The 25,191-nt window shown below is 50.4% G+C and overlaps 3 protein-coding genes across 5 annotated transcripts in view; all 3 read right to left on the bottom strand.

Annotated features, from left to right (window-relative positions):
- B3GAT3 (beta-1,3-glucuronyltransferase 3) overlaps window positions 1-1,278 on the bottom strand; it is a 6,778-nt gene extending 5,500 nt beyond the window's left edge. The window contains exon 1 of one of the 2 annotated variants that reach the window (XM_012665050.1): window positions 979-1,278. In XM_012665050.1, coding sequence (XP_012520504.1) covers window positions 979-1,060 — 82 coding nt within the window. In that variant the 5' untranslated portion in view covers window positions 1,061-1,278. The remainder of the gene's footprint in view (window positions 1-978) is intronic. The other variant, XM_012665073.1, reaches the window with a different exon arrangement.
- Window positions 1,279-2,268: 990 nt separating this feature from the next.
- GANAB (glucosidase, alpha; neutral AB) lies at window positions 2,269-18,288 on the bottom strand. Of its 2 annotated transcripts, XM_012665083.1 has the most exons (25): window positions 18,133-18,288; window positions 15,314-15,418; window positions 15,047-15,155; window positions 14,679-14,806; window positions 11,604-11,783; window positions 11,079-11,144; window positions 10,192-10,261; window positions 9,923-10,010; window positions 9,735-9,831; window positions 9,292-9,472; window positions 8,543-8,696; window positions 8,145-8,380; window positions 7,936-8,062; window positions 7,758-7,837; window positions 7,374-7,517; window positions 7,147-7,243; window positions 6,726-6,827; window positions 6,318-6,561; window positions 4,765-4,829; window positions 4,505-4,581; window positions 4,317-4,391; window positions 4,023-4,136; window positions 3,789-3,901; window positions 3,526-3,626; window positions 2,269-3,388 (listed from the first exon to the last, which is right to left on the bottom strand). In XM_012665083.1, exons 1-25 carry the CDS (start codon window positions 18,165-18,167, stop codon window positions 3,279-3,281), a joined length of 2,898 nt encoding a protein of 965 aa, XP_012520537.1. In that variant the 5' UTR covers window positions 18,168-18,288; the 3' UTR covers window positions 2,269-3,278. The 2 variants fall into 2 exon arrangements, with proteins under 2 accessions (XP_012520537.1, XP_012520543.1); XM_012665089.1 differs by lacking the exon at window positions 11,079-11,144.
- Window positions 18,289-18,428: 140 nt separating this feature from the next.
- INTS5 (integrator complex subunit 5) lies at window positions 18,429-23,030 on the bottom strand. Its single transcript, XM_012665080.1, has 2 exons — window positions 22,895-23,030; window positions 18,429-21,578 (listed from the first exon to the last, which is right to left on the bottom strand). Exons 1-2 carry the CDS (start codon window positions 22,972-22,974, stop codon window positions 18,599-18,601), a joined length of 3,060 nt encoding a protein of 1,019 aa, XP_012520534.1. The 5' UTR covers window positions 22,975-23,030; the 3' UTR covers window positions 18,429-18,598.
- Between the last annotated feature and the right edge of the window lie 2,161 nt (window positions 23,031-25,191).

Raw genomic sequence — 25,191 nt, forward strand, 5'->3', positions numbered from 1 at the left:
GGGAGGCTGAGGCAGAAGGATTGCTTGAGGGCAGGAGTTTGAGGTTGCTGTGAGCTAGGCTGATCCCACAGCACTCTAGTCTGGGTAACAGAGTGAGACTCTGTCTCAAAAAGCAAACAAAAAACCACTTTTGATTCAAAATCGGACATTTCATATTTAATGACCCAATACCTGAGGATCACAAATTGGCACTGTCCCTAAATCCCTATATAAGAGGCAGGGTTCAGTCTGTTTCCTTGGCTGTTTGACCAAAGACCCCATCATTAAATTCATCGATTCCACCATTGGATAAATATTTATTGAATACTCCTAGGAGACACTGCCTTAGGTGCTGGGGATACAGCAGGGAACAAAACAGACATCGTCCCTGCCCTCATGAAGCTTTCAGTTTAGTGGAGGAAGCAGACACTAATCAGAGAAACAAATTAATAAAACCATTACAAATTGCGATAAGGACCATGAAGACAATAAAAAGGATAGAGAATAAAAGGGAATCAGGAATAAGAAGGGTTTCTTTAGCTTCGTGGTCAGGGAAGGCCTCTCTGAGGTGGTGACATTTCAGCTAAGACCTGAAGGATGAGCCCGGGAAGAGCTGGGAGAAAAGCACCGCAGGCAGAGGGAACAGGTTAAGAGCTTGAGAGAGCAATGAGCGTGGGGTTTTCGAGAAACTGTCAAGAAGCCAGTCTGGCTGGAGCAGAGCGAGGGAGAGGAGTGGGGAATGGGGTTGGAAAGGCAGACAGCGGCAGGAACATGCAGGGCCTTGCAGGCTCTGGGAAGGAGTCCGGATTTCATCCGAGGTGCGGCGGGAAGCCGCGGAGCGTTCTAGAGAGGGGAGAGCGCCCGCGACCGGCCGCAGAGGGCTGTCCCGAGGGCCGAGCGGGATGAATGGTGTCTGCCGGGGATTCATCCCCAGGGCGGGATGCAAGACAGCGGGCGCCCTGGGGCCGGCCCGCCGCACCCCCGCCCCGCCCCGCTCACCGAGCTGCACCAGCGCGTAGAGGAGGCCCGCGATCGACACCAGGAAGTAGGCGAGGAACACGTTCTTCAGCTTCAGCTTCATGGCCGGGCCGCCGCGGGCGCCCGAGCAGGCTGGCTGGGGAGGGGACGAGGGGTCCCCGCCCCTCGCGCGCCCGCAGGCCCCGCCCCTGCAGCGGCCCCGCCCCGCGTCCCGCCTTCCTCGCGCTCCTCGACCTGCTCCCGGGAGAAGGGGCCGGCAGCGCCGCCCGGGACCCACTTCCGGTCATCTAGTGCCCCTTCCTCAAGTTAATTTTCCATCCCACCGCCTGGTTCCCGGAACCACGGAACGGCGACGTCATATCCGGCGTGTCAAGTGCGCGTGGCCGGCAGTCAGAAGCCCGGGTGGGAGCACGTGGGACCTACCTCGAACCGCCCCTTTAACACAAAATTGCCTGAGAAACCCAGTCCCTGCGGCGGTTTTCTCCTTATGCATCTATCCAGCAGTCACAGCACCGGATAAGAGGTATTGTTCCCATTTTATAGATGAGAAATTAAGGTTGACAAAAACTATGTCATTACCATGGGGCCATTTTCTGTATTCCTTCTAGACATAGACACCTGATTCCAGGATGTGTACTGTTCCTCTGGCCCACATTTCTTCAACATATAACAATGAGGGTGCCAAGGCACTCGGGGCTACCTCCCAGGGAATTGATTGGAAATATTTCCTTAGCTGGGGAATTCCATAAACTCATTCCCTACTTCCTCACAAGCACAAGCCATCCTTAGCAGTCATTTTTCCTAAAAAAACAAAAATAAATCAAAACAAAAACCCAGTTTTTCCTGGTATGGAAGATAGTCTGAGTGAAAAAAAAAACAAACCACCAAAAAACCCCCCATTTTCTTGTAAAATAATCTCTAGGCCTTGTGGTCAGTCTATAAAATAGAGGAAACTATTTCCTGTCACTAAAACAATGGGAAATTTGTAAAAGTGCCATTAACTAGAAAGAAGGAGGCTTCAGTGTGAGAACATTTGACCTTACAGCTGTTTCTATCCAAGATCCTATGGCTCTCATCACCACCTACTAACAAGGCCTACTAAAACGCGATGACCTTGCTGGGCTCTTCTATGAAAATATCTGCATCTAGTAAGCTGAGGAAGGCCTGAACTTGCTCAGTAAGCTGAGGAAGGCCTGAACTTGCTCATTTTGCTGAATCAATGATGCTTATGCTGAAGCCAGATGAAAATGTCAGGCCCTTGGGCTTCTATGGTCTATGGCTAAGGCTAGAACCAGAATCCAGACACCTGAGTTATTTATAGTTTATCCCTTTATTGTTTCTCCTTTTATCAAAACCTGTCACAGCTGGGGGCCAAGAGGAAGTAAAAAAAAAAATCCCCCAAATATTCCCCCTAGTTCCCCATTAGTCCTCCCCACTCCTCACCCAGGGCTTCAGGCCAACCCTAGGCACACATGATCATCTCCCCCCACCCCCAGCCTTCTCCCAGCAATAAATACAGGTAACCATGATTCAATGAAACCACAACTGATTTCTCCATCTTGAATGCCCCTCAAAGGGGACAAGAAGGGAGCAAAGGAAGTTTAATGCCCATCCCCTCTGAAGGAAGGGTGGAAACTTCTTTCCCCCAATGGACAGGGGAGGCAGAATTGCCCCTGTCAGAACTGCAGCAGCTCTAGAAGGAATTGGGGAGGGGAAAAGGTTGAAATGAGAGGGAAAAGGTTCTCCAGCAACCCCACTCCTTTGATCCACTCATCCCTTACCAGGTAAGGGGTGGTCCCAGTGTATCAGTGGGGTATAGAATGGGGAGGACTGACAGAGTACAGCCAGGAGGAAGAAATAAAAGGAGGGAGAGCAGTTCCGGTGGGGAGAGAAGAAAAAGGAGAAAAGGAGCCCTAAAGCTAACTGCCCTCATCTTCTTCCAAGAAATGGCATTAACACACAAGAGGCATGAATGGATAGGGTCTGGGGGAGATTCAGGGCCCCCAAAGAAGGGAAAGAGAAGAGGTGGTAAGGGCCCTATGGTCCTCAGGTCTTCACAAGTGAATGTGCTCCAATTAGAGCAACAGGATGAGGTTGGGCACATGGAGGGAAAAGGCTTGGTATCAAAGGAGTGGGAGAGGTCAGATTACAAAAGGAATTTGGAACCCAGGGTCAGCCCTCTCATCTTGCCCAAATGTTGGCAGAATCTGGGTCTTGGGATAAGAAAGGTGAAGTCTGGGGAGAGTCAAACTCCAAGGCAGAAGAAAGAGTAACTCTCACCACCACCGCTCCCCTCCCCACAACCCAGAACATCCTTTGGGTTATCGCAGGTAAATACTCCAGTCAGATGCCACATTGACACCAGGCTTGCGCAGGGTCAACACAGAGGTCTCAGGGTCATGCTGGAAGGACAGGCGGCTTTCTGGAGATCCTAGGAGAGGAAGAAAAAGGAGTGCCACAGTCATAGCAACAGGCTATTGCATAGCAACTACATTCCTACAGGCAAGACCATCCTCAATCCTGCCCCTGCTTCCCCTTTCCCCATCCTGGGCCAGATCAGTCGCTCACCTTTTGTCTGGAGTACCACAGCTGCTGGCTTTCCAGCCCCTATTATCACCACCCGCTCAATCCAGATTGGTGTCTCAAAGTGGCCTTTGGGGTCTGCTGAGCTAGAGGTGGCAAAAGCAGATGCCTATCAGGGGAGGAAATGTCCCAGCAGAAGGAGGAGAGCCAAAGCAAGGTCAGGATGTGAGAAAAGAACACAGTGGACCTGTGGTCCTGAGGTCCAACCCCCTCTGGAGGCAGCCAACAAAGAATGGGTACCCCATTACCTGGAGACGAGGGTGTTGCCAGAGAATGAGAATCGACGCAGTAGGAATTCATGGTGAGTCTGATATCTGAACGTGTGCCCATCATCCAGAAAGAGCTCTCCTTGGGCTGTACCCTGAGCAGCAAGTGGGATAGGTCAGTGCCTGAGCCCAAGAGGAAGTGAGGGGTACAACCCCAGGGGACTGAATCCTAGGAAGGCAGGCATGGCTGAGGAAGCTCCCTGCCTGTGCACTCACCTGGGGGCTGAGTGCAACAAAGAGAGTGATGGGGTCATCCTTCATACAGTCTGAAGAACGCCGAACTCGCATCCATCGAGGCACAATTGTCCCACCACGTTGGAACACAGGTATCTAGGGCAAGAGCAGTGCTGGGATGAAGTCGCCCCGTTGTCCAACCTTGGGCCCCATAGCATTTTTTTGCTCTTGCCCATCTGTGCCCACTTAAGTACTGGACCCTAAAGCACAATTTTCTCTCCCCCTTCTGGAAACTTACAAGCAGATGGAGCTGGCAGCTAGGCCAGGCATACTCACACTGCTTAGAGTTACAGGAAGGTACAGAGTCTGGGGACCATAATGCTTCTGGTAGCTTTGAACGTCATACCACACCTGTGGGTGAGAGAAGGGGTAAGATACCAGGGTCACTCAGTACACAGGGCACCATCCTGTTTGCCCCCTTTGACTTCCACCATCATTCTCCACCATGCCCTTCCTTAACTCACCTCCCCTTGGCCAGGCAGATAGACCTGTACACCATGGGCCCCGGAGTCTGATACAGGGTGAACCAGCAATGCATCCCCTAAAACACAGCAGAATCAACTCTGAACTGTGGGGATCCCAGAGCAGGGAACATGAAAGCGCCTACTCCTTGCACCACCAGCCTCACTCACTCCTCCCTCCCTGGGCATTTGCAGACAAAGTTCCCACAAGTGCTTCTTAGCCCAATGCCAATCCCCCACCAGCTGTCCTCCCCATTTCTCACCAAGCAGGAACTGATCATCTATACTGAAGGTCGTCACATCCTGAGGATACTGCACCCATAGGGGCCTAGGGATGAAACAAGACAAGAAAGGAAGACATTTCCATTTTGATAGAAATCAAAGTCAAGAATTGGCAATAAAAATAGCACAGATGAAGACCCAGGAGCTTGCATCCAGTCAGTCTGGTCAGGGTTGAGGCCTCGGCTATGCAACCCAACCCTGGTCATTGAACTTCCTAAGCCATCACTGCCTCTTCTTCCCTGCTCCCTCCTCAAACGGTTACGAACAACAGCCTGTCTGAGGCCTCCTCACACAATTCTCATTGCCCTGGCCTGCAAGGCCTTCCAGGAGCACATCATATTTTCCTTTTTTTTTTTAACCCCCTTCCCAGCCTAACTCCACATTTTCCTCTTAATCTCAACTCCTAGCTCTCCCTCTGGTACTGTACCCAAGACACACTGGCTGCTTTCTATTCCTGGAAAATAACAACCTCATTTTCACTTTAGATTTTTCCACTTGCAGTCCCTTCTGCTTAGAACATTCTTCCTCTACGTCACAAAAGTCTCTCACTCATCATTCAGGCTTCATCTCACGTGGCCTTCCCAAAAAGGCTTTTTGAGACCACCTAATCCTATTACCCTGTTTTGTTTTTTTAAGTTTACCTATGGAAAGGTATCCATTACTCTGTTTTATTTTTGTCGAAGAGCTTGTGACTGTTGGCAGTTTTCTTTAGATGTTTACTGCTATTATTCATCCCTGATAGTCCCCCCTCCACTTTTTTTTTTTTGAGATAGGGTCTTGCTCTGTTGCCTGGTCTAGAGTGCAGCGGCATGATCACAGCGCACTGCAATATCAAACTCCTAGGCCCAAGGAATCCTACCTCAGCCACCTGAGTAGCTGGGACTAAAGGTGTGTGCCGCCACACCCAGCTAGTTTTTTTCTATTTTTTATAGAGATGGGGTCTTGCTGTGTTGCCCAGGCTGGTCTCAAACTCTTGGCTTCAAGTGATACTCCTGTCTCAGCCTCCCAAAGTGCTAGTTACAGGCGTGAACCACTGCGCCCAGCCTTCCCCTTCACTCTTTTTTTTTTTTTTTGAGACAGAGTCTCACTCTCTTGCCTGGAGCGAGTGCCGCGGCATCAGCCTAGCTCACAGCAACCTCAAACTCCTGGGCTCAAGCGAGCCTACTGCCTCAGCCTCCTGAGTAGCTGGGACCACAGGCATGCGCCACCATGCCCGGCTAATTTATTCTACATATATTTTTTTAGCTGTCCAATTACTTTCTTTCCATTTTTTGGTAGAGACAGGGTCTCGCTCTTGCTCAGGCTGGTTTCGAACTCCTGAGCTCAGAACGATCCGCCCGCCTTGGCCTCCCAGAGTGCTAGGATTACAGGCGTGAGCCACCGCGCCCGGCCTTCCCCTTCACTCTTGACTTTGAAATCAGATTCCCTCCTTTACAATGCCCTGGTGAGTGAAGAGACCCAGAGATGCAGCCCAGTCCCTTATGTCCCCCAACCACCTCAGCCCATTCTCCAAAGACCCAACTGAATGCCTCACCTCATAATAGGAATGCCTTCACGATGGGCCTGATAGAAGAGGGTGTACCAGAAGGGCAGCAGGGAATACCGCTGGCCCAAGGCATCTCGGATTATGTCACGGTGCTGAGATGGTAACAGCCACGGCTCTCGTCGCCCAGTGTCCAAGTGGGCATGTGCTCGGAAGAATGGCTGATAAGCACCCATCTGGTACCAGCGTACAAGCAGCTCTGGCTCTGGGTTTTTGAAGAAGCCACCCACATCCGCTGAGAGAGGGGAGGGAGAAAGCAGGTTGGAAAAGAGATGCTGCCTGAAGAGCTTCCCAGGGTGTCACCGTGGACTCTCAGCTCTTTGCTCATGCCTAGGTCCTGTGCCCTCTACTCTGTCCCTCTCCCACCAAACCAAGATCCCAAATTCCTCCCCCACTTACCCCCACAGAAGGAAAGTCCCACCAGCCCCAAGCTGAGACACATAGGGATAGAGATTTTCAAATGGTCCCACTCAGCAGTGTTGTCCCCTGTCCACACGGCTCCTAAGGAAGACAAGGGGGTGGAAGCTTGCACATAGTGAAGGGGCTTAGCCTTTTATATAGCTGACCTCTCTGATCTGCCACATCTATTCTAGGGCCCCTAGGACCCTGCTAAAGATGGCAGAGTTCACAAGAACACTTGAACAGGGACTAGACCTCCCACTCCTGGCTTCCCTTAGAGTGCACAGCTGGGAGGATGCAGTGTGCAGCTCTCAGAAGACAGCTGCGTGGAAAGATTCCTCAGAGAGCCAGGCCCAGGTCCATGGGTCCTGCAATCTGGCCTTCACACCATTCTGCCACAGCTCCATTTTCCAGATCTTACCAAAGCGCTGGGAGCCAGCAAAGAAAGCCCTGCTCAGGACAAAGGGGCGTTCTATGCCCCCAGAGCGCAGTGTCAACCCATCAGCTGTTGCCATGTGCTGGGTGGGGAAAAGAGAGAAGAGGAAGAGTGAGGAGCAGAAGCCAGCTGTCATCTGCAAGTTCCCTGGGCCTCAGTCTCTGGGCCCTGTTTTCTCTCTTTCCACCAACTCTTTTGGCTCAGCCCCTTACCACATAGAGGCCATAGATGTTATGCAGGTCCCGATGCTCCCAACCCCCATAATGCTGGGCATCCTTGAGCATGGTGACCTCAGGACCGTTGAACACAGATGGTTCATTCATGTCATTCCAGACATAAAGGTTGGGAGCTGAGCCCTGGGAACACAGGCAGAAAATGGGGCCAGAAAGACAGAGGGGAGGAAGAACACCGTGTTAGAGCAGAAAGCTCCTAAAAATCTAGAAAGATGCATTTTTCAGGGCCCCACCAGGATCATCAAGGCCCCCTGACACATTATAGGCAATCAACCAAAGCAGGGTTGGCAAGCAGAGAAAGACTGATTCAGGGAAGCAGGGTGGGAAAGACAGATGCAAGTCACGGGGCAAGGCCTTCCCTACCTCGTAATTGTCATAGCTGAACATGTTTGCCCACCAGGCCCTCATGGTAGGATTGGTGAAGTCAGGGTAACTAGCTGAGCCTGGAAGAGGTTAATGGTGGCTGTAAACCCTCTAAGGGGCAAAAGAGCCACCACTCTATATCCCTAGCCTCCCAATCGCCAATTCTGGGCCTGCCTACCTGGCCAGCACCAGCCCTCATAGTCAGAACCATCCCGCGTTTTAATGTACAGCCCTAGGTTCCGCAGCTCTTCATGAACTCGGTAGCCAGAGTCCACCTTGATGTGGGGGTCCACAATGGTCACCAGCTGGGGGCAAGGAAAGTGGGTGGTCACAGCTCTCTAGGGCTATTATGCCTCAGCCTTAGCCTGAGAAAACCAAGCATCTTACCTTCCGCCTCTTGGAGGCCAAGTGCTCAAGCATGGTGCGGGGCTGAGGGAAACGGCTAGGATCCCAGGTGAAGTACCGCTTGCCATCAGCATGTTCAATGTCCAGCCAGATGACATCGCAGGGAAGGCCGTGATCATCAAATCCTTGATCCACTTCCAGCACATCAGCCTCATCGCGGTAGTTCCAGCGGCTCTGGTGGTAGCCCAGGGAGAAGAGCGGGGGCAATGCCTGGGTCCCTGCAGGTTCATCAAGGGATGGGGTCACAATGGGGATCACACCCAGAAACTGAAGGGTACAAGCTGGGGCACAGGACCTCTGAAAACGCGTAGAATCACCCTCTCAGAAAGAAAAGGGCAGAAAAATGAGGCTGTCAGCCAACAGAATGGGAACACATGTACCTGTGAGACTAGCATACTGCCGGAAGACATCAGAGATGGAGGGCCCAAGTAGCAGGAAGACATCAATAATGCCAGTCTCTGACATCCAGCGAACATCTGTCTGTGGGGTCTCCCCAGAACCCTGTAGGTAGTCCAGCATCTTCCCAAACAGGGTCTGTATAGGGAACCAGAGAGAGGTCAGTCACCAGCCCTCTCATCCAACGACAAGTTTAAAGCCACAGTTTTCTCCTCAGAATCCACACAGCTGGCTCCTGTGAGTCACTTTGGTTGAAATTAAAGGTCGCCTCCTCACAGAGGCTTTCCTGGACCACACTGTCTAAAGCAAAACAGCCCCCACCCCCACCCCATGAACATTTCAAGTCTTTGTTAGCACTTACCACCCCCGAACTCATCTTGCCTTCTTTGTTACCTGATTAACATCTGTCTTCCTCCCTGGGAGTCAGGACCTTTCCAATCTTGGTTAGTACTATATCCCCAGCACCTAGAAGAGTGCCTAGCACAGAATGTACTGATAATAAGTGTATCCCCTCAGTCCAGAAAGGGCAATGCCTTCCCCATGAGTCTGTGTCTTCTGGGAGTGACTGGGGAACTAAAATGCTGCACACATCAGGCCCAGGGCCCCTTCTTTCACCCAGTCCCCAAATAGGCTATCTTCCCAGGTTCTTCGAAACTAATGTCCCTAGCATACCCATTTGTCTCAAGGCCTGGAAGGCTCACTCTGTCCTTTCTCCCTGCACCTGTGCTCTCACCTTCCCTGCAGTGTTGGAGGATATATCAACCCAGGTCTCTGCAGCATTGAGCCAGAAGATGCCCAAGTCACGATGAGGGTTGTGTGCCAGGAGCACAGGCACAGACCCATACAGGGCCATACGGTTATACAGCTCATACTGGAACACATCCAAATTATAGAGGCGATACGGCTCCCCGCCCCTGCAGGCAGACAGACAGACTTGGGCTGATAACTCGCCCCAGGTTGTGGCATATGCGACCCCCACCCCACAGACACAGGTAAGAGATATGAACTGGCTCCTCTGCCCTTTCTAAAAGATGACTTTTCTGATCACCAAAGGTGATCCAGGCACAGGAAATGATCCAGGCTTGTCTGGAGGAACAATCTTCATGCACATCTTCCCAAAGCCCTGATTTCTTCTTGCCCCACCACTCCCAATCCTGACGTCACCGTGGGACTCACTCAGTAACCTTCAGCCTCAGGTTGTCTGCATGCTCAGGGATCCCATACACATGCTCCATGCCTGGCAGAGAGAAGTCCAAACCCACAGACATGGGGCCTGGGAGAAACAAAAGCAAAGGACAAGCTCCAGAGCTGCTGCTTGGCAAGGACTCCCTGTACCCCTGCCCAAGGCTCTCCCAGCCCCTCACCATACGGCTTGCTGTCAGAGTGTGTTTTGAACGTCTCCTCCCAGGCTCCTGGCTCATCTTTCTCTGCCTTCCCCTGGGTCTCCTCTGGCTGTAAGGAAGAAAATGGACCACTACCCAATCATACACCAGTTCTCTCTCTTCCTACTCCCGTTTTCTAAATCCCATCCATGATGACAAGACTAAGCTCAAGTTTCTTGTGGGCCATTTCCATCCAACCTCCCAGCCAACCCTATCCTTCAAACACCCCCCTGCCCACCCACCCGACTTGCCTTGTCACCATCCCCAGGTGTTTCCTCGGGCTGGGCCCCATCGCCCTCAGCTGGGTCTTTTGATCCTTGCCTGGAAGGTAGGAGAGCTGTCTGCTCCAATCCAGAGGGGGCAGGGATGAGGGGCTAGTGGAAGGAGGGGTAGGGGAATAGAGAGCCAAGGGTCCAAAGGAACGAAGGCATTGGAAGAAGGGACTGAATGTTAAAGCTTGGAGAGGGACCCCAGTGAGCAGATAAGTTGGTAAAGAATGGGGAGAGAAATGAGAAAGGGAAATGAGGAGTAAATGCCACCAGGAGGTGCTTTCCACACACAGGCCCAAATAACAGCCTCTGCCAGCATCCCAGAAGAGACAGGCAGGATGGTTCAGGCGCCTGGGTTCTGAATGCTAATCCTGGCTCTGCTGCCTCCACTGAGTGACTCTGGCCCCAAATGCCCTCACTAGGCCTCAGCCTCCTGGCCTGACACAAGGGTTTTGCAAAGGCAAGTGGGTCATACTATACCAAGCCTCTAAAGATATACACAGAGACTTCAAAAGGTTCTGCCAAAGAATGCTCTCAAGGGCAGCTGGCAAGCAGCTCTGCCCAGAACCTCAGCCGCACCCCAGCTGAGAGCCAGGAACCCCAGCAATAGGCAGCATCTCTCTGCCCACCCCTTGGCAAAGCAATAAGCTTCCTGTGTTCTTTATAGACTTCCAACATTTTATTTTCCTTCTCTCAGGGGGCTCCCAGCCAGGAACAGAAAACAGGGGAACAGATAGCGCATAGCTGGGAAAAGGGGGCTGAGTGAAGGGCAAGGCATGGAAGGGTCTGGGGCCCATTCCCCTGTGGGCCAGAGTGAAGGGTGGGTAAGGGCAGAGGAACAGATACAGTACCAGTGGCCGTGGATTTACCTAGAGAAAAGGCTCTTGATCTTATCCCACATGCTACCGAGCGTGAGACTAACTTTATCTGAGAAACTAGGGCAGGAGGAGATGGGTAGGGAAGGGGAAAAGGAGGCACAAAACCAACACAAAAACAGAAACATAAAAGTGAATTTCAGTGGACAAACTTCCAGAGATGGGGGAAAAAGAAACCAAAAAAATAAAAAATAAAAAGGAAGAAAACAAATCTGGGAAATGTGATGATATGAGAAGGGGAACAGGGAGAGGTAGACCCAGGCGGGCCTCCCAGAGATCGAGATGCCCAGGGTACAGCTCAGGGACAAAAGTGACTGCTTCCTGATCTGTACAGGAAATGGAGAAAACTGTATCCCAGGTCTGGTTTCTACCCTCCCTAACAGATAGCCTCTCCCTGTCCCCAGCCCCTACCTTGCTGTCCTGCCACCCTGTCTCCTCCCAGGAACCCAATGCCAGACCCCACAACACCCCTAGGCTGTTTCACACTAGGCAACCTGCAGTCCCAACCCCTGTACTCACGAGACCCTGGGAGCCCTCTGGTGCTCAAAATCCAAGAGTCCTCGTGCATTAACACTGAGCAAAAGGCTGCGGTCCTCTAGTAGGTCAAGGCGGAATGGCCGCGCTGTCAAGATGATCTTGTAGGGTCCCTCGGCCACCGTTAGCTCCACACTGTTGTCATCACGGCCAGAGACAGAAAGCCTGGGAAAGGGATTGAAAGGAATATAAGGAAGTGCAAAGGGCCAAGAGTGGTCATTACACTTCAGAAGAAGGGGGGACCTGCTAAGAGCACTAGGCACTGTGGTAACAGTGCAGGGATAGACAAATTGATCAAAGGAACCCAGAATATTGATCAAATAAAGAGCCTGGAAACAGACCCATGCATACTTACTTTGAAATGTAATAGAGGTGGCATGTCAGATCAGTGAAGAAAGGACTATTCAATAACGGAGTTGGAAAAATAGATTTTTGACATACGAAAAAAATAATATATTCCTACGTCTTACCAGATATAAACTCCAGAAAGATTATGACTTAAAACTTAAAAGCAAAGCTTTAGAAGAAAACATAAACAAATTTTTCTGATCTTGAGGTAGAGAAGGATTATTTAAACACAACACAGAAAAGGCTAACACCAGAAGGTAAAAGAATAATATATCTAACAGGTTAGAGTTCCAAAAAGAGGGGGGAAAAAAAAAAAAAGTAAAAGACTAATACATGATAAAGTTGACAAATTAGGAATGTTGGCAGGGCACAATGGCTCATGCCTATAATCCTAGCACTCTGAAGGCTGAGGCAGGAGGATTGCTTGAGGCCAGGAGTTCAAGACTAGCCTGAGAAAGAGCAAGACCTCATTTCTACGAAAAACAGAAAAATTAGCCAGGCATGGTGGCACATGCCTATAGTCTCAGCTACTTAAGAGGCTGAAGCAGGAGGATCGCTTGAGCCCAAGAGTTTGGGGTTGCAGTGAGCTATGATCGTGCCACTGCACTCTAACTCCAGCAACAGAGCAAAACTGTCTCAAAAAAAAAAAAAAAAAAAAAAAAATTAGGAATGTCTATTTATCAAAAGACACCCTTATGATCATCAAGAACAAGGGAAGTCAGGCCGGGCACAGTGGCTCACGCCTATAATCCTAGCACTCTGGGAGGCTGAGGCGGGCGGATTATTTGAGCTCAGGAGTTCAAAACCAGCCTGAGCAAGAGCGAGACCCCTACTAAAAATAATAGAAAGAAATTAGCTGGACAACTAAAATTCACCGGGCATGGTGGTGCATGCCTATAGTCCCAGCTACTCGGGAAGCTGAGGCAGAAGGATCGCTTGAGCCCAGGAGTTTGAGGTTGCTGTGAGCTAGGCTAATGCCACGGCACTCACCCTAGCCAGGGCAACAGAGAGAGTCTGTCTCAAAAAAAAAAAACAACACGGAAAGTCAGTCTAGAAATCCTAAAGACACATGACAACTAAATGTAATAGGGTATCCTGTATGGGATCCTAGAATAGAAAAAAAATATTAGGTAAAAACTAAGGAAACCTAAGTAAAATATGGGCTTTAGTTAATAATAATGTATCACTATCAGCTCATTAGGTATGGGACAAATCAACCACAGTAATGTTAACAACAGGGGAAACTGGGTGCAGGGCACACAGGAACTCTCATAATATTCTTGCAATTTTCCTATAACTAACTTTCCTTGCAACTAAAACTACTCTAAAACAAAAAGTTGGTTTTTTTTAAGGACACCTTTAGGAAAGTAAAAAAATAAGCTACAACCATGTGAAAGATAGCTGTAATCCATGTAAGTGCTAAAGAATCAGTATTAACACTATTTAACGAATTCTATAAATCAATAAGAACAAATTTAAAAGAATAATGGGCATAAGTTGTGAACTACCATTTTACAGAACAGTGATCAGAATGACAAACATATAGAGCGGTGCTCTTTCTCATTAATAAACTGGGAAAGACAAGCAAGCCAAGACCACTAGGTGATACCATTTTATACCCACTCTACCTACTGACAAAAATTAAGTCCAACAGTACTAAGTGTTGCAAAGGATGTAGATCAATGAGGCCTCTCATAAATCACTTTCGCTTTATCTTGGAAAGTTGATCATCTCAATATTCTATAACACTGCAGTTCCTTTCCTGGCTAAATACCAAAGAGAAACTCCTGCACAAGGATAATCGGGGACATGCATAAGAATGTTCATGCCAGCACTTTGGATAGCAAAACACTGGAAACAACCCAAATGCCTATCAACATAGAAATGGATAAATATTAAAAAGTTGGGGTATATTCATATAACATAATATTATGCAGCATTAAAAATGAATAAACTGAAGTTACATGCAACAGAATTAAAGTTATGTGGAAATAAGGAAATCCCAGAAGACCACATTCACTAAGATCCTTTCCCTTAATAGCTCAAAAACAAATAAAGCCACATAACATATTGCTTAGACACATAGACACATATGTGCACATATATATACGTATATACACATATACACAAGATACAACTGTACAAACTAGAAAAAGCAAGAGGATGATAAACTTCAGAATAAAGATTACCTCTGGCAGAGTCAATGGTACACTACAGTGAGGAGCATATGGTTGGGCTGAGGGGAGAGTTTACAGAGTGGAATGTTTACTACATTTTTTTTCTTCAGTACTTAAGAGAAAGCCATGCATGGAACAATGAAGACAGGGTGTCATGATTCAAGAATCCGAGTAATCCTATTCTGAGTATTTGAGAAAAAGGGAGGGAAGGAAGTAAGAGAAAAGAAAAAGAAAAAGAGGAGAGGGAGGGGGAGGAACCAAGCAGGGACACACAGAGGGCAAGATCTATGCCTGGTTTATTCCCTCTTGTATCACCGGCACCTAGCCCAGGCCTGGCACAGAAGCAGCAGCAATACCTGTTTGCTAAATGAATGCAGATAAAGGGTAAAAGAGAAAGTAAGGGAAACAGAGGGAGAGATGGGGACAGGTTGAGGAGTGGTGAGGTGCTAGTCAAATATTACCCTAATGTGGAAAAGAAAGTCAGCCACCAAAAAAAGGGCCATGGAGATGGATATGTTTCTTAGGAAAAATTTACCGAGCTGTGGGGGGATCAGCCACCAAAGCATCTGGCACGCGGTATCGGAGTCTCCGGGGCTCTAGCTCATCAATCCTGATTCGAGTCATGTTCTTTTGAAGTCCCTGGAGCTCCAGCACCAGCAACACCTGTGGGGACAAACGTTTGGATCTGGAGAAAGGAGAGGGACTAAACCATGAAATGCCCTCTGAACCCATTCCCTTCAGAGGGGTCCCCTCCTTTAAGCCCTTTGTCTAAGGAACCTGTGATCAGATTTCTTCACCAAGTAAAAGTCCCAAGATTAGGCTGGGACAGATGTTGGCTATAGGTTTCCCCTTCCCAAATTACCCCTCAGCCATTTCCTATCCCTCCTCCTTGTCTTGCCTGACCTTGGTGACCTCATGGATCAGATGGACTGTGACGGAATCAGGACCAAGCTGCAGAGAGTCCAGCAAGGCTCGGTATGGAGAGAGGCCTGGCCGTATGCTTCGCTGCCGCCTGCCAAGTGGAACAGTTAGGAAGTAAGATGGGGCAACAGGGGCACCCACAATATCCCTAGGTCCCTCTATCACCAGCAGTGTCCTCAAGCTACTCCATCTGTCATAGACCTCCCACATTATACTACTTTCCATCTCATTCTCCCAGACATATCATACCTGCAAAAGGAACTCTCTTCACAGGTCTTAAAGTTGCTTCTATCCACAGCAAGGGTAATCCCCAGGCAGACCCCTAAACAAGCCAGTACCAAACCTGCCCAAGACCTAGGAAAAGAAAAAGGACAAAAAGGGAACATCAGCACAGGGGTCAGGAAGGGCCCCACCTTTGGAATTAAAGGCCTCTTCCTGTCAGAGTCCTAGAAGACAGCTCAGGAAAGAGGGGAGAAAGACGGAGTCACATAAAATAGAAAAGAAGGCAGAGTACAATGGGGTTAAGGGTCAGGACTGAGGAGTTGGCTCACTCACACCTTCCCTTTGAAAGGCAGAAAAAGTAGACAAAGGATCTTTGGCCTTCAGAGGCCCTGGTATTGACTCTGGTTACATCAGCCTCTCAGAGGAAAGGAGCAGTGACAGTCCCAGAGGAAATGGTAGTACCATGTGTATGGAAGAGAGACACGAAGCAAGCTATGCCTTTCCCTGGGCAAGGCGTCAGGTGGATGTAGAGTCAAAAAGTTAAAGATGTAACCTCAGCTAGTCTGCTGGTCACAGTTCCTAGGGTCCTAACTTCCCTTGCACCCTAGGCAGCCTGTTCCTCTGATCTCTCTACTCCTGTATCTTCAAAACAAGTCATCACCATCACTACCCAAGGCCAAAAAGAGTAACAATAGCTAAAATGCATTGAGCCCCAATATACTCCCGGAGGCCTACCTGCTTTATTATCACTAGTTTTTAATTCGGTCTGAAATTTTTAAAAGTATTAGTGTTCTGGTCTCACCTCCAGAGATTTTGGCTTAATTGGCATGAGGAGGGGTCTGGGCATCAGTTTTTTAAAAGCTCCCTAAACAACTCTAATGGGCAAACAGGGTTCAGAACCACTTCTTTACATGCACTACTTCTTTTCCTTTTATTTCATTGTTTTCCTGGTGAATATAGGCTTAGGGTTTTTTTCCCAAATGGGAAAATTGAGGTACAAAACGTTCAATAATTCACCCAACATTAACCAGCTAGGAAGAGTTGAAACTGGGATTCAACCCAGTTCTGCCTGACTTTAGGGCCCACGTACTTCACCGTAAAGCACAATACAAAACAGCCATCACTATCTGGATGAACTGGGCATGTCTCATGGAGGACCATCACCCCAAGGTTATCACAAAAAGTCACTTCCCCAACTTTTTCCAATGTGCTATCAAATGACAGAAAGGGGACTAATAGGCTTAGCTACACAAGTAAGTTTGAAGAATATATTCATCCATTCTGAGTAAATCCTAAACAGTTCTTAAATTTTAGCATCTGTTAAGAATAACTTGCAGTACTTACTAAATGAAGATTCCCAAACCTCAAACACTGCATTTTAAACATGCTCTCCCAGCAACTCTGATGTGGGCAGTCCAGGAAAGTGTTCCAAACTCGGAGAGGGGAGGGGTTCTTCTAAGCAATACAATTTTACAACCTATAATAAGGTAACTGAAGACTGGGTCTACTATACACATTGTATCTAGGTATCTAGATTAGCCTCAGTGTCTGCTTGAAAGCTAAAGGTAAAGAAAATTATCAGAAAGGAGATCACAGAACAGTGAACCCTCCAGCTCCAGAAGAATGTGCCAAGTGATTGCTCCACAGCAGGCCAGACAGAAAACTGAGAAAAACACCAGGCCCCATAATTTAATAGGCCAAGCAGGAATAGGTACTTGCAAAACAAGCAGAAGAAATGCTACCAGAAAACTCAATCGCAAGGCATGCATGACTGAGGAACTTCAGCAGGCACCCTGGGCCACTGACCCATGTCCACCTGGCCAAAGCAGCAGTAATCAGAAATACAGTACCCTCTAGGGCCTATTTGCACAATCTATAAAATTAGTTTGGAGATATGCCAGTGGGGATAAGATTTCTAAAGAATCTTTCAGATATGACCTGTTGGAAGGCCCTAGGAACTCAGGAACATCTTGCACACCCCAAACAAGAGGTGTTCATAAGCCAAAGTCAGGAATCAGCAGCAGGACCAGTTGCACCTGTTTATTGTTTCATATCACAGGCTCCCAGAGAGCTGAGTTTACGATCCACGCTTTTTCACTGCTTCGGACATTACACGCCTCTCCCACCCCAATACAACCGTTAGGTGCTAGTAAACTCTGTGGCGCTAGTGATGTGTTTCGAACCTCTTTTTTTTTTTTTTTACCCCCAGTAATATAAACTGGAGACCAAACCATTCCACTATTTTTTGTGTTTGGGCAACATGATCCAGGCTGACTGTGAACTTACTGGATCCTGTCCCAGCCGTGCCCAGCGACCGTGGACACTCAACTAGCCAGGGCTGGCGTCCACGTGAAGACAGGGCAGGGAGAGGGTCCAGGACTCTGGGGGGTAGGGCAAGAAGGATAGTGCAGGCATAACTGCCAGCCGCGGTGTTTCCAGGCAGGCTGAGGGGCCGCAGGGCAGCAGGCTGCCTTCCCCAAGACCAGGCCGCGTCTTGTCCCCCGCCCCGACGGTCCCGCGCACTGCAGGAAGGAGGCGTCGGCGTTGAGCGCCGCGAGCCGCCAGAGGAGGGCGGCGGCTGAGAAAGGCTAAAACCAAGAAAGGCACACAGCTGCAGCCTTCTTGAGCTGCGGGGCAGGAGCTCGGAGCCCCACAGGTAAGGGCCCCCAGCATCGCGCGGATCTACCGCGGGGAGACTGTAAGTGACTGAGGCTGCCTCCAGAGGAACACAGGTTCCTCGCCAGGCCAGGGGTGGCAGAGTGTCAGGAGCATACACGAAGGAGCGATATGGGGGTTGGGGGATTTAGGGGCGTCCCGGGCGCGCCCCCAGATTCCGGGCTCCTCACCGCCTCCTATGCGCCGCCACCGCTACCGCCGCCATCTTGTGCCGGTTTTGCTCCTTGACCCCGAACCTCCCCTCCCACCGCGCGCGTTGAGCCACGTACCCTAGGGCCCGCCCCTTCCGGCCTTGTGATTGGCTCGGGCAGAGCGCGGCCGGGCGGCTGTCTCATTGGCGGAGTACACACTCTGAACGCTGGCGGCGGCGAAGCCAGGGGCGGGGCTTGAGGCCAGGGGCGGGAACTTCCAGAGCCAGTCGCTGTCCGACTTTGCTCGCTGTCAGCATCAGGCAGAAGTACTGGACTGGTTTTCTCAACTTGGCAAATTTTATTTAGAAAAAAAGGTGGGGGAGGAAAAAAGTGACAGCGCTCTTTAGGCCAAGGACTTAGAAGAGAAGCCTCCACCCTTCCGTAGCACCTTAGTCCCTTCTCTCTCACTGCTTAATCTCCCTGGGCTTCCAGAGTATAGAAAAGGCTATGTCCCTTGCCGAAGGAGATTGGACGGTGGAGGTGCCTGGAAACGGCCAGAGAAAAGGCCCAGGCGGTCGATGTTGCGGTGGAGGACACTGTGCAGCACAGCCAGATGGGCTCCACCCTCACCCCCACCCTCCCTGGAGAAGTCCCGGATGAAGCGCCCACGGTCAGACTGGAAGATAAACTTCTGGGGCAAGGGCCCATGCTCCCGCAGAAAGCCCCAGACACTGAGCAGCAGCAGACGCACTTCAAAAGGTGCCAATTGGCTAAATACCTCGTGCATATTACCCAGGGCTGGGGGCAGGAGGCTTCCCTCAGCCATGACGGCCACTAGGGTACAGGACGCCTCCAGGTGCCAGGGGGAGTGGGCTGTGTCGGGGTGGCGAGAGGCTTCCCAATGGCCCAAGAGGGCGGCCAGCAGCCCCCGCAGCAGCACGGAGCAGTAGCACAGGGCTGGGGGAGCAGCTGCCACCAACTTTAACAGCTCAAAGAGCAGGGGCTGTTCCCGGAAGCGCCGGCCAATACGGAGGTCCCGCTCCACAGTGGCCCGGGCATGCTCCTCGGGGGGCCAGGCCAGCTCAGCACCAGCTGCATCAGGACATACACTCTCCACCAAGGTCACTGCCACTGCTTTGGCTGCCTCCGGGCTCAGGATGGGAGCTCCCCAACAACCCCCACATTCAGCACCCCCAGGGGCACTGCAGCAGTGAACCAGGAGGCTGAGGAGGCTCTGGGTGTTATAGGTCACTTCCTGCTGATTTCGTGACTGGACAACCTTGGGTGGCTTTAAGCCACGGCCAATGACTCCAGCGTGGAAAACTGACCAAATCCCTCCAGGACCTGGCACAGCTGCAGTGTGCCGCCGGTTAGTGTCCAACAAGGAGGCAGAAGCCAAAGGAGCTGATACAGTTGAGAGAGTCTCATTGTCCCCATCCACTTCCCCTCCAAACAGTTCTGTGTTGCCTCGGTGTAAGGCTCCCTCAACAAGCAGCTGCAGGACAGCCTTGAGCCCAGCTGGGGAGGTCTGAGAGAGGCGAGTGAGAAGCTGGGAGGCTGAGGCCACACCTGGGGGGCCATGTAGCCTCAGAGAGGCAAAGAAGCGGTGCACCCCAGCCCTCACCAGTCCCAAGAGTTGGCAGGGGGACAAGGCTTCTAGAGGAAAGGGACAAATGGCCAGGAGGGAGGCAGCAGCTTCAGCTACTTCCTCCTCAGGATGTAGCAGGAGAGGAGCCAGGTCAGACAAATGCGCTGAGGCAGACTCACCAAACCGGGCCCCCAGAGCTGCAGGGCCCTCACCACCCTGCTGTTCCCACCCCACCAGCAGTGCCAAGTTGCGCAGGAACCTGGCAGTGAATGGAGGCTGTAAAGTCCCTGCATGCACCCGAGCCAGGCAGCTTCGGAAGGCCAGGGGCAGGAGGCCAGAGAGACTGACCATCAGTCCTGCATATAACTGGGTGGCCAAACTCAACTCCTCAGGGCTTCGGGCTCGGCTCAGGAGATGGCCCAAGGCCTCAGGTCCACAGCTAGGCCGGGTATAGACAGATAGCAGGCCCAAGAGCTGGTGCTGCCAGAGGAAGCGCTTCCGTTCCAGTCGTAAAGTCTCTCCACATAACTCTCCAACATGGTTTCTTAGCGCATCTAAAAAGGGCACTGGGCGGGGAGGTGGGGGTGAGCCCAGCACCCCTTCCCCAAGAGACCCTCCCCGGTGATGAACCAGTTTTTGCAGGTGCAGTAGCAGCAGCTGGATTAGCCGGTCACAGGCCTCACGCACGGTGTCTGGCACAGCCAGGCCCTGGGTGGTAATGACTGAAGCAGGCATAGCTGTGTCTACCAGGAACTGCAGCAGGCGGTAGGCACCTGCCCCAGAGGCCTGGCTCACTAGGTGCACGGCCAGGTTTAGCATGTTGTCCAGCTCCTCGCGGGGAAATCCCTGCAGGTGCTGCTGCAGCTGGCTCAGCACAGCTGGGGGCTTGAGGCAATCCACGAGCTCTCCAGAGACTGTGCCCAACAAAGCTGGTGACATGACCGCCAGCTGCAGCAGGAAAGGAACTGTGGCCTGAAGGGATGGGTCCCCACTCCGGCTCCCAGTACCCCCCGCCAGGCTATCATGGAACATTCGTAGGAGTTCTCGTCGGATGCTGTCTCCGTGGCGGGAGGCCAGGTGCCCTAAGATACCTACAACTGAGGCGATCTTGGGCACCCGTTTCTCTCCAGGGATGGCAGGAGATCCAGGGAAGGGGTCTGTAGAGGGGGTTTGAGAAGAGCTTACACCACTACCACCAGCTCCACCTCCAGCCCCACCATGGACACAGAAGTCCTTAAGGCCACAGGAGAGGACTCGGGAGATGATGGTGCCAGGAAAAGAGGAGCCAATATGTGCCACAACCCAGTCAAAGTGTGGGGAATGCTGAACAGAAGTATCCAGCAAGGCATCCACACACGCATCTGGGCAGCTACCAATGAGAGCTGAGAGGCACTGCACATAGATGTCCATTAACGTGCGCGTGGCCCTACAGCCCATCCACAGCTGCAGCAGTTCATTGAGAGAGCCAGTGGCATGGGGCACACGCTGGTGTTGGCCTGAGTACGTGCTGCTCAATTGCCCCATGAGGTCAATGGACCAGGCACTAATCACAGGCGCCCAGGCCTTTGGGTTAGCCCGGATAAACTCAGACAGCACCTGCTGCACTTCCTGCACCACGTCCTCTAGACCAGGTCCCCCAGCAGGGACATGGGAGGGTGGAGGTGGACGAAGGTGAGGTGGACCAGCCACAGGGCTTTCATCCAGGGCAGCCAGGTGGGCCCGGACACTCTCATCAAAGACACCTCTCAAGTGGTCGAGCACAGCAGCCCGAGCAGGTGGCAAAGAACGGAGCAGGAGGAGACCACAGCGAGCATGTTCCCGGGCTGAGAGTTGGTGGCCCAGAACAGGGTCTACGCCAGTCAGAAAAGCCTTGATTTCCTGGGACAGCTCCTGAGCACTGTAAGGAAGCAAAAGAAAACAGACCTGGAGTGTTGTCAGATGTTAAGGAAGTTACAGTTCCTCTGTGAGCTTCGGTTTCTTTCTACGTAAAATAGGGATAATAGCTGCTCCTCCCTCAAAAGAGAATGTTTGTAAAGCACTCAAGTACCATACCTGGTTCACACTAATCACTGAATAAATGCTATTCTTTTTTCAGCGACAACAATAATAATATCAATAATAGGTAACAGAATGTGTCAGGCACTCTTTTAAATACATTGTATTACTTCAATCCTGACAACGCTTCAATAAGGTAGGTAGTAGCATTATGACCCAATTTTACAGATAAGGAAATTAAGGTTAAGTAATCAGACTATATATTCCAAGAAGCTTGGAACCATTTCTGTGCTCTTCAACATGGAATCTCCTTCTTTTGAGGTGACAAGTATATAGGAAGTACTTGATAAATATTTGTTGAATTGAGAAAGTCTGTAATATCTGCTTTAAAAACACCTTTCCAGCTTCACTACACTATCCCCAACACCACAAGGACATTGGAATCTGCTCTTAATGGGAAGAAAATCGTAAGCCCCTCATTAAGGGCTCTCCCTCCTAACACCTGTTTCCCCGTACATTCTGCTAACATCCTAACCCTAACCCTACCACTGCATCAACAACCACCTACCCAGCACCCTCCATGTGCCTGGGACTCAAGGTGTTCCAGGGCACAGACAAGGTAATACTGCTTTTCAACCCTTCCCCCTCACAAAACATATGGGTCCAGTCTTCAAGGTTCAGAAGCCAGTGTTACAGGAGGCAAGTGCCCTTTCTCTTATCACCTTTTCCGTCAAAGACGACAGCACCCTCTAGGAGCTGACAGGGCTCTGACCATGCCATTCCACTCTGGTTCCACAAACAAAAAAACCCCTAATACAAGGGATTGTCTCCTCCAGGGTGAAATAGAAAAGCTAGAAGGAAGCATTCAGTGGGTTCTGGGCCTGGGCCCTCAGGGAGTCTCCCTGAAGTTAGGGCCCTGTGTCTATTCCACAGGGTCTAATAGGAGCAGGGCAGCTGGATTCCCCAGAGTCCTGATATCCCTGACTCTTGGGAGAGCAAGGCCAGGGTCTAGGGTCAGGTAGGACCAAGGTCTTGGCAGGGCAGGCACTGGAGGCCGGAGTTTTGGTAAGGCAATCCATGAGCTCTGAGGCAACACGACCAGGAATCTCTGAGAACCCTGAAGCGAGTTCTCGAGGTAGGATCCGGGTTTCTGCCCAGAAGGCTGGGGGATCGGCGCGGGGTCGCGCGGTGGGGGAAGATGCCAGGGGCTCTGACTACCTGAGAGGCGCAGGACCGTGGGTGGCCGGGGCAGGCCCGGGAGGCCCTGGGGCCCCGGGAGGGTCGCACAGCGCGGACATCCCGGAGCCCTATCCCGAGCCCGAGGCAGGAGCGGCGGAGCGGAGGCGGCAGACGCAGGCGCAGGCGCAGGGAAACTCGAAAGGAACCAGCGACGAGGGCCTCTCAGGAAAATTAATCCGGCGATGTCCGCGACCCTCATACATTGGTTCCGCACCGCGTCGGAGTCCTGGAGCAGAACCCAGGCAATGACAGCGGAAACCGACCCGCCCTCGACGCAACCATTTTTTTCAAAAGGCCATTGACATACAGACTGAAGCAAGCCGCGGCCTTTTGTAACGGGATTTAATTATTTTTCCTAATGCCAAAAATACAAAATGTTCAACTCAGGAGCTTTTAAAAAATGAAGCACTAGGAAACACTTTAGTCTATAACCAGTGACGGTGTAAAAATCAACTAAAGAGAAGGGAAGGGGAAATGCGGAAAAGAGATGAAAAGAAGAAAAAATTCGTAAGAGAAGATGAATAGAAGAGAGGGAGGGAGAGTGAACCCAAAGCAAATTGGGCTGAAGGTGTCCTCCCAGTCGCAGGTGGGTACATCCTTATACCAGTCTCCTTTGTTTAGGCTTTGCTCTCTCCCCAACTTCCCAGCATAGGGACCTTCGTCTAACTCACATCCCCATACTTGGCAGAAACGGAGCTTGTCAACTATGTACGGAGCCAATTTACCTAGATTTCAGTTCCAGCTGTTCCACGTACTAGCTGTGTACTGTGCTTATCCACTCTATGCCCTTTCCCTCTTCTGGAAAGGAGGAGGTAATAATACAGCTACCTCACAGAGCTGTTGTGAAAATTGGAACAAGGTAGTGTGTTCATCGTATGTCACTTGGTGCCTGCAAGCACTATATAAGCATTAGCTATTTTTATTATCTTTGTTGAATGAATACCACAAAATAAGCTCTTTGACAACAGGGACTTCGCCTATTTTGTTAAAAGCTATATCCTTATCACCTACAACAGTGTCTGCCTGGCTTGTAGTAGATTCTTAATCATTGTCGAATGAATGAATAGGAAAGTAAATTCTGAGATCTTACCCAGAAGGCTTTGTGCTATCAATGGGAGTGTGAGTTAGAATGCACCAGATGGTAGGTACTACAGATATTTTTGAAGTGATTGTGCTTTAAAAGCTAAAATGACTAATTTACTGTCATTTATGGGTCTTTATTTATTCTTAATTTTAGAAGTTCAATCACACAAATGTTTCTATTACTTGTTTCCTAGCACTGTTCTAGAACAGTAAATATGAGACAATTTCTAAGGATTTCACAATCTAAGAATGCTCGTTTTGGAACTGGACAGATCTGAATTCGTATCTGCCATTTATTAGCAATATAACCCTAAGCAAGTGACCCAGCTGTTTGGAGCCTGTTGCCTTGTCTGTAAAATGAGCATGATGCCTGTATCTCACAAACTTTTTGTGAAGATCACTTAATTTATGTAAAAGGCTTAGCATAATGCCAGATGCAGAAACTCCTCTTTGTATGACATCGGTGACGAGAGGCAGTTTGAAGGACTCTGGAGCTAGGCTGCCTGTACCCAAGTCCTTCTATCATTTTCTAGCTAGTGACCATGGGCTTTTTCTGTATCTTGGTTTCTGCATCTGTAAAATGGGGATAGTATCATAGTATCTGTCTGAGAGTATTAGGATGGTGGTTGTTGTATAGTAAAGCACTTATAAAAAAAGTTGTCGGCCAGGCACAGTGGCTCATACTTTTAATCCTAGCAATTTGGGAGGCCAAGGCATAGCAGATCCTGTCTCTACAAAAAAATTAGCTGGGCATGGTGGTGTGCACCTGTAGTCCCTCCCTGCTGCTTAAGGGCTGAGGCAGGATTGCTTGAGCCCAGGAGTTCAAGCCTGAAGTGAGCTCGAGGCAGGAGGATTACTTGAGGCCAGGAGTTCAAGACCAGCCTGGGCAATAGCAAGACACTGTCTCTCCTAAAAATGGTGATGTTGGCCTGTAGTCCCAGCTACTCAGGAGGCTGAGGAAAGAGGAGCTCTTGAGCCCAGGAGTTTGAGGTTGCAGTGAGCTATGATCATGCCACTGTACTCTAGCCTGGGCAATAGAGCAAGACCTTGTCTCAGAAAAACAAACAAACAGGGGCCGGGTGCGGTGGCTCATGCCTGTAATCCTAGCACTCTGGGAGGCCAAGGCGGGAGGATAGCTCCAGGTCAGAAGTTTGAGACCAGCCTGAGCAAGAGCGAGACCCTGTCTCTACTAA

Source organism: Propithecus coquereli, unplaced genomic scaffold (assembly GCF_000956105.1).
Source record: "Propithecus coquereli isolate 6110/MARCELLA unplaced genomic scaffold, Pcoq_1.0 Scaffold120, whole genome shotgun sequence".
Classification (NCBI taxonomy): Eukaryota; Metazoa; Chordata; class Mammalia; order Primates; family Indriidae; genus Propithecus; species Propithecus coquereli.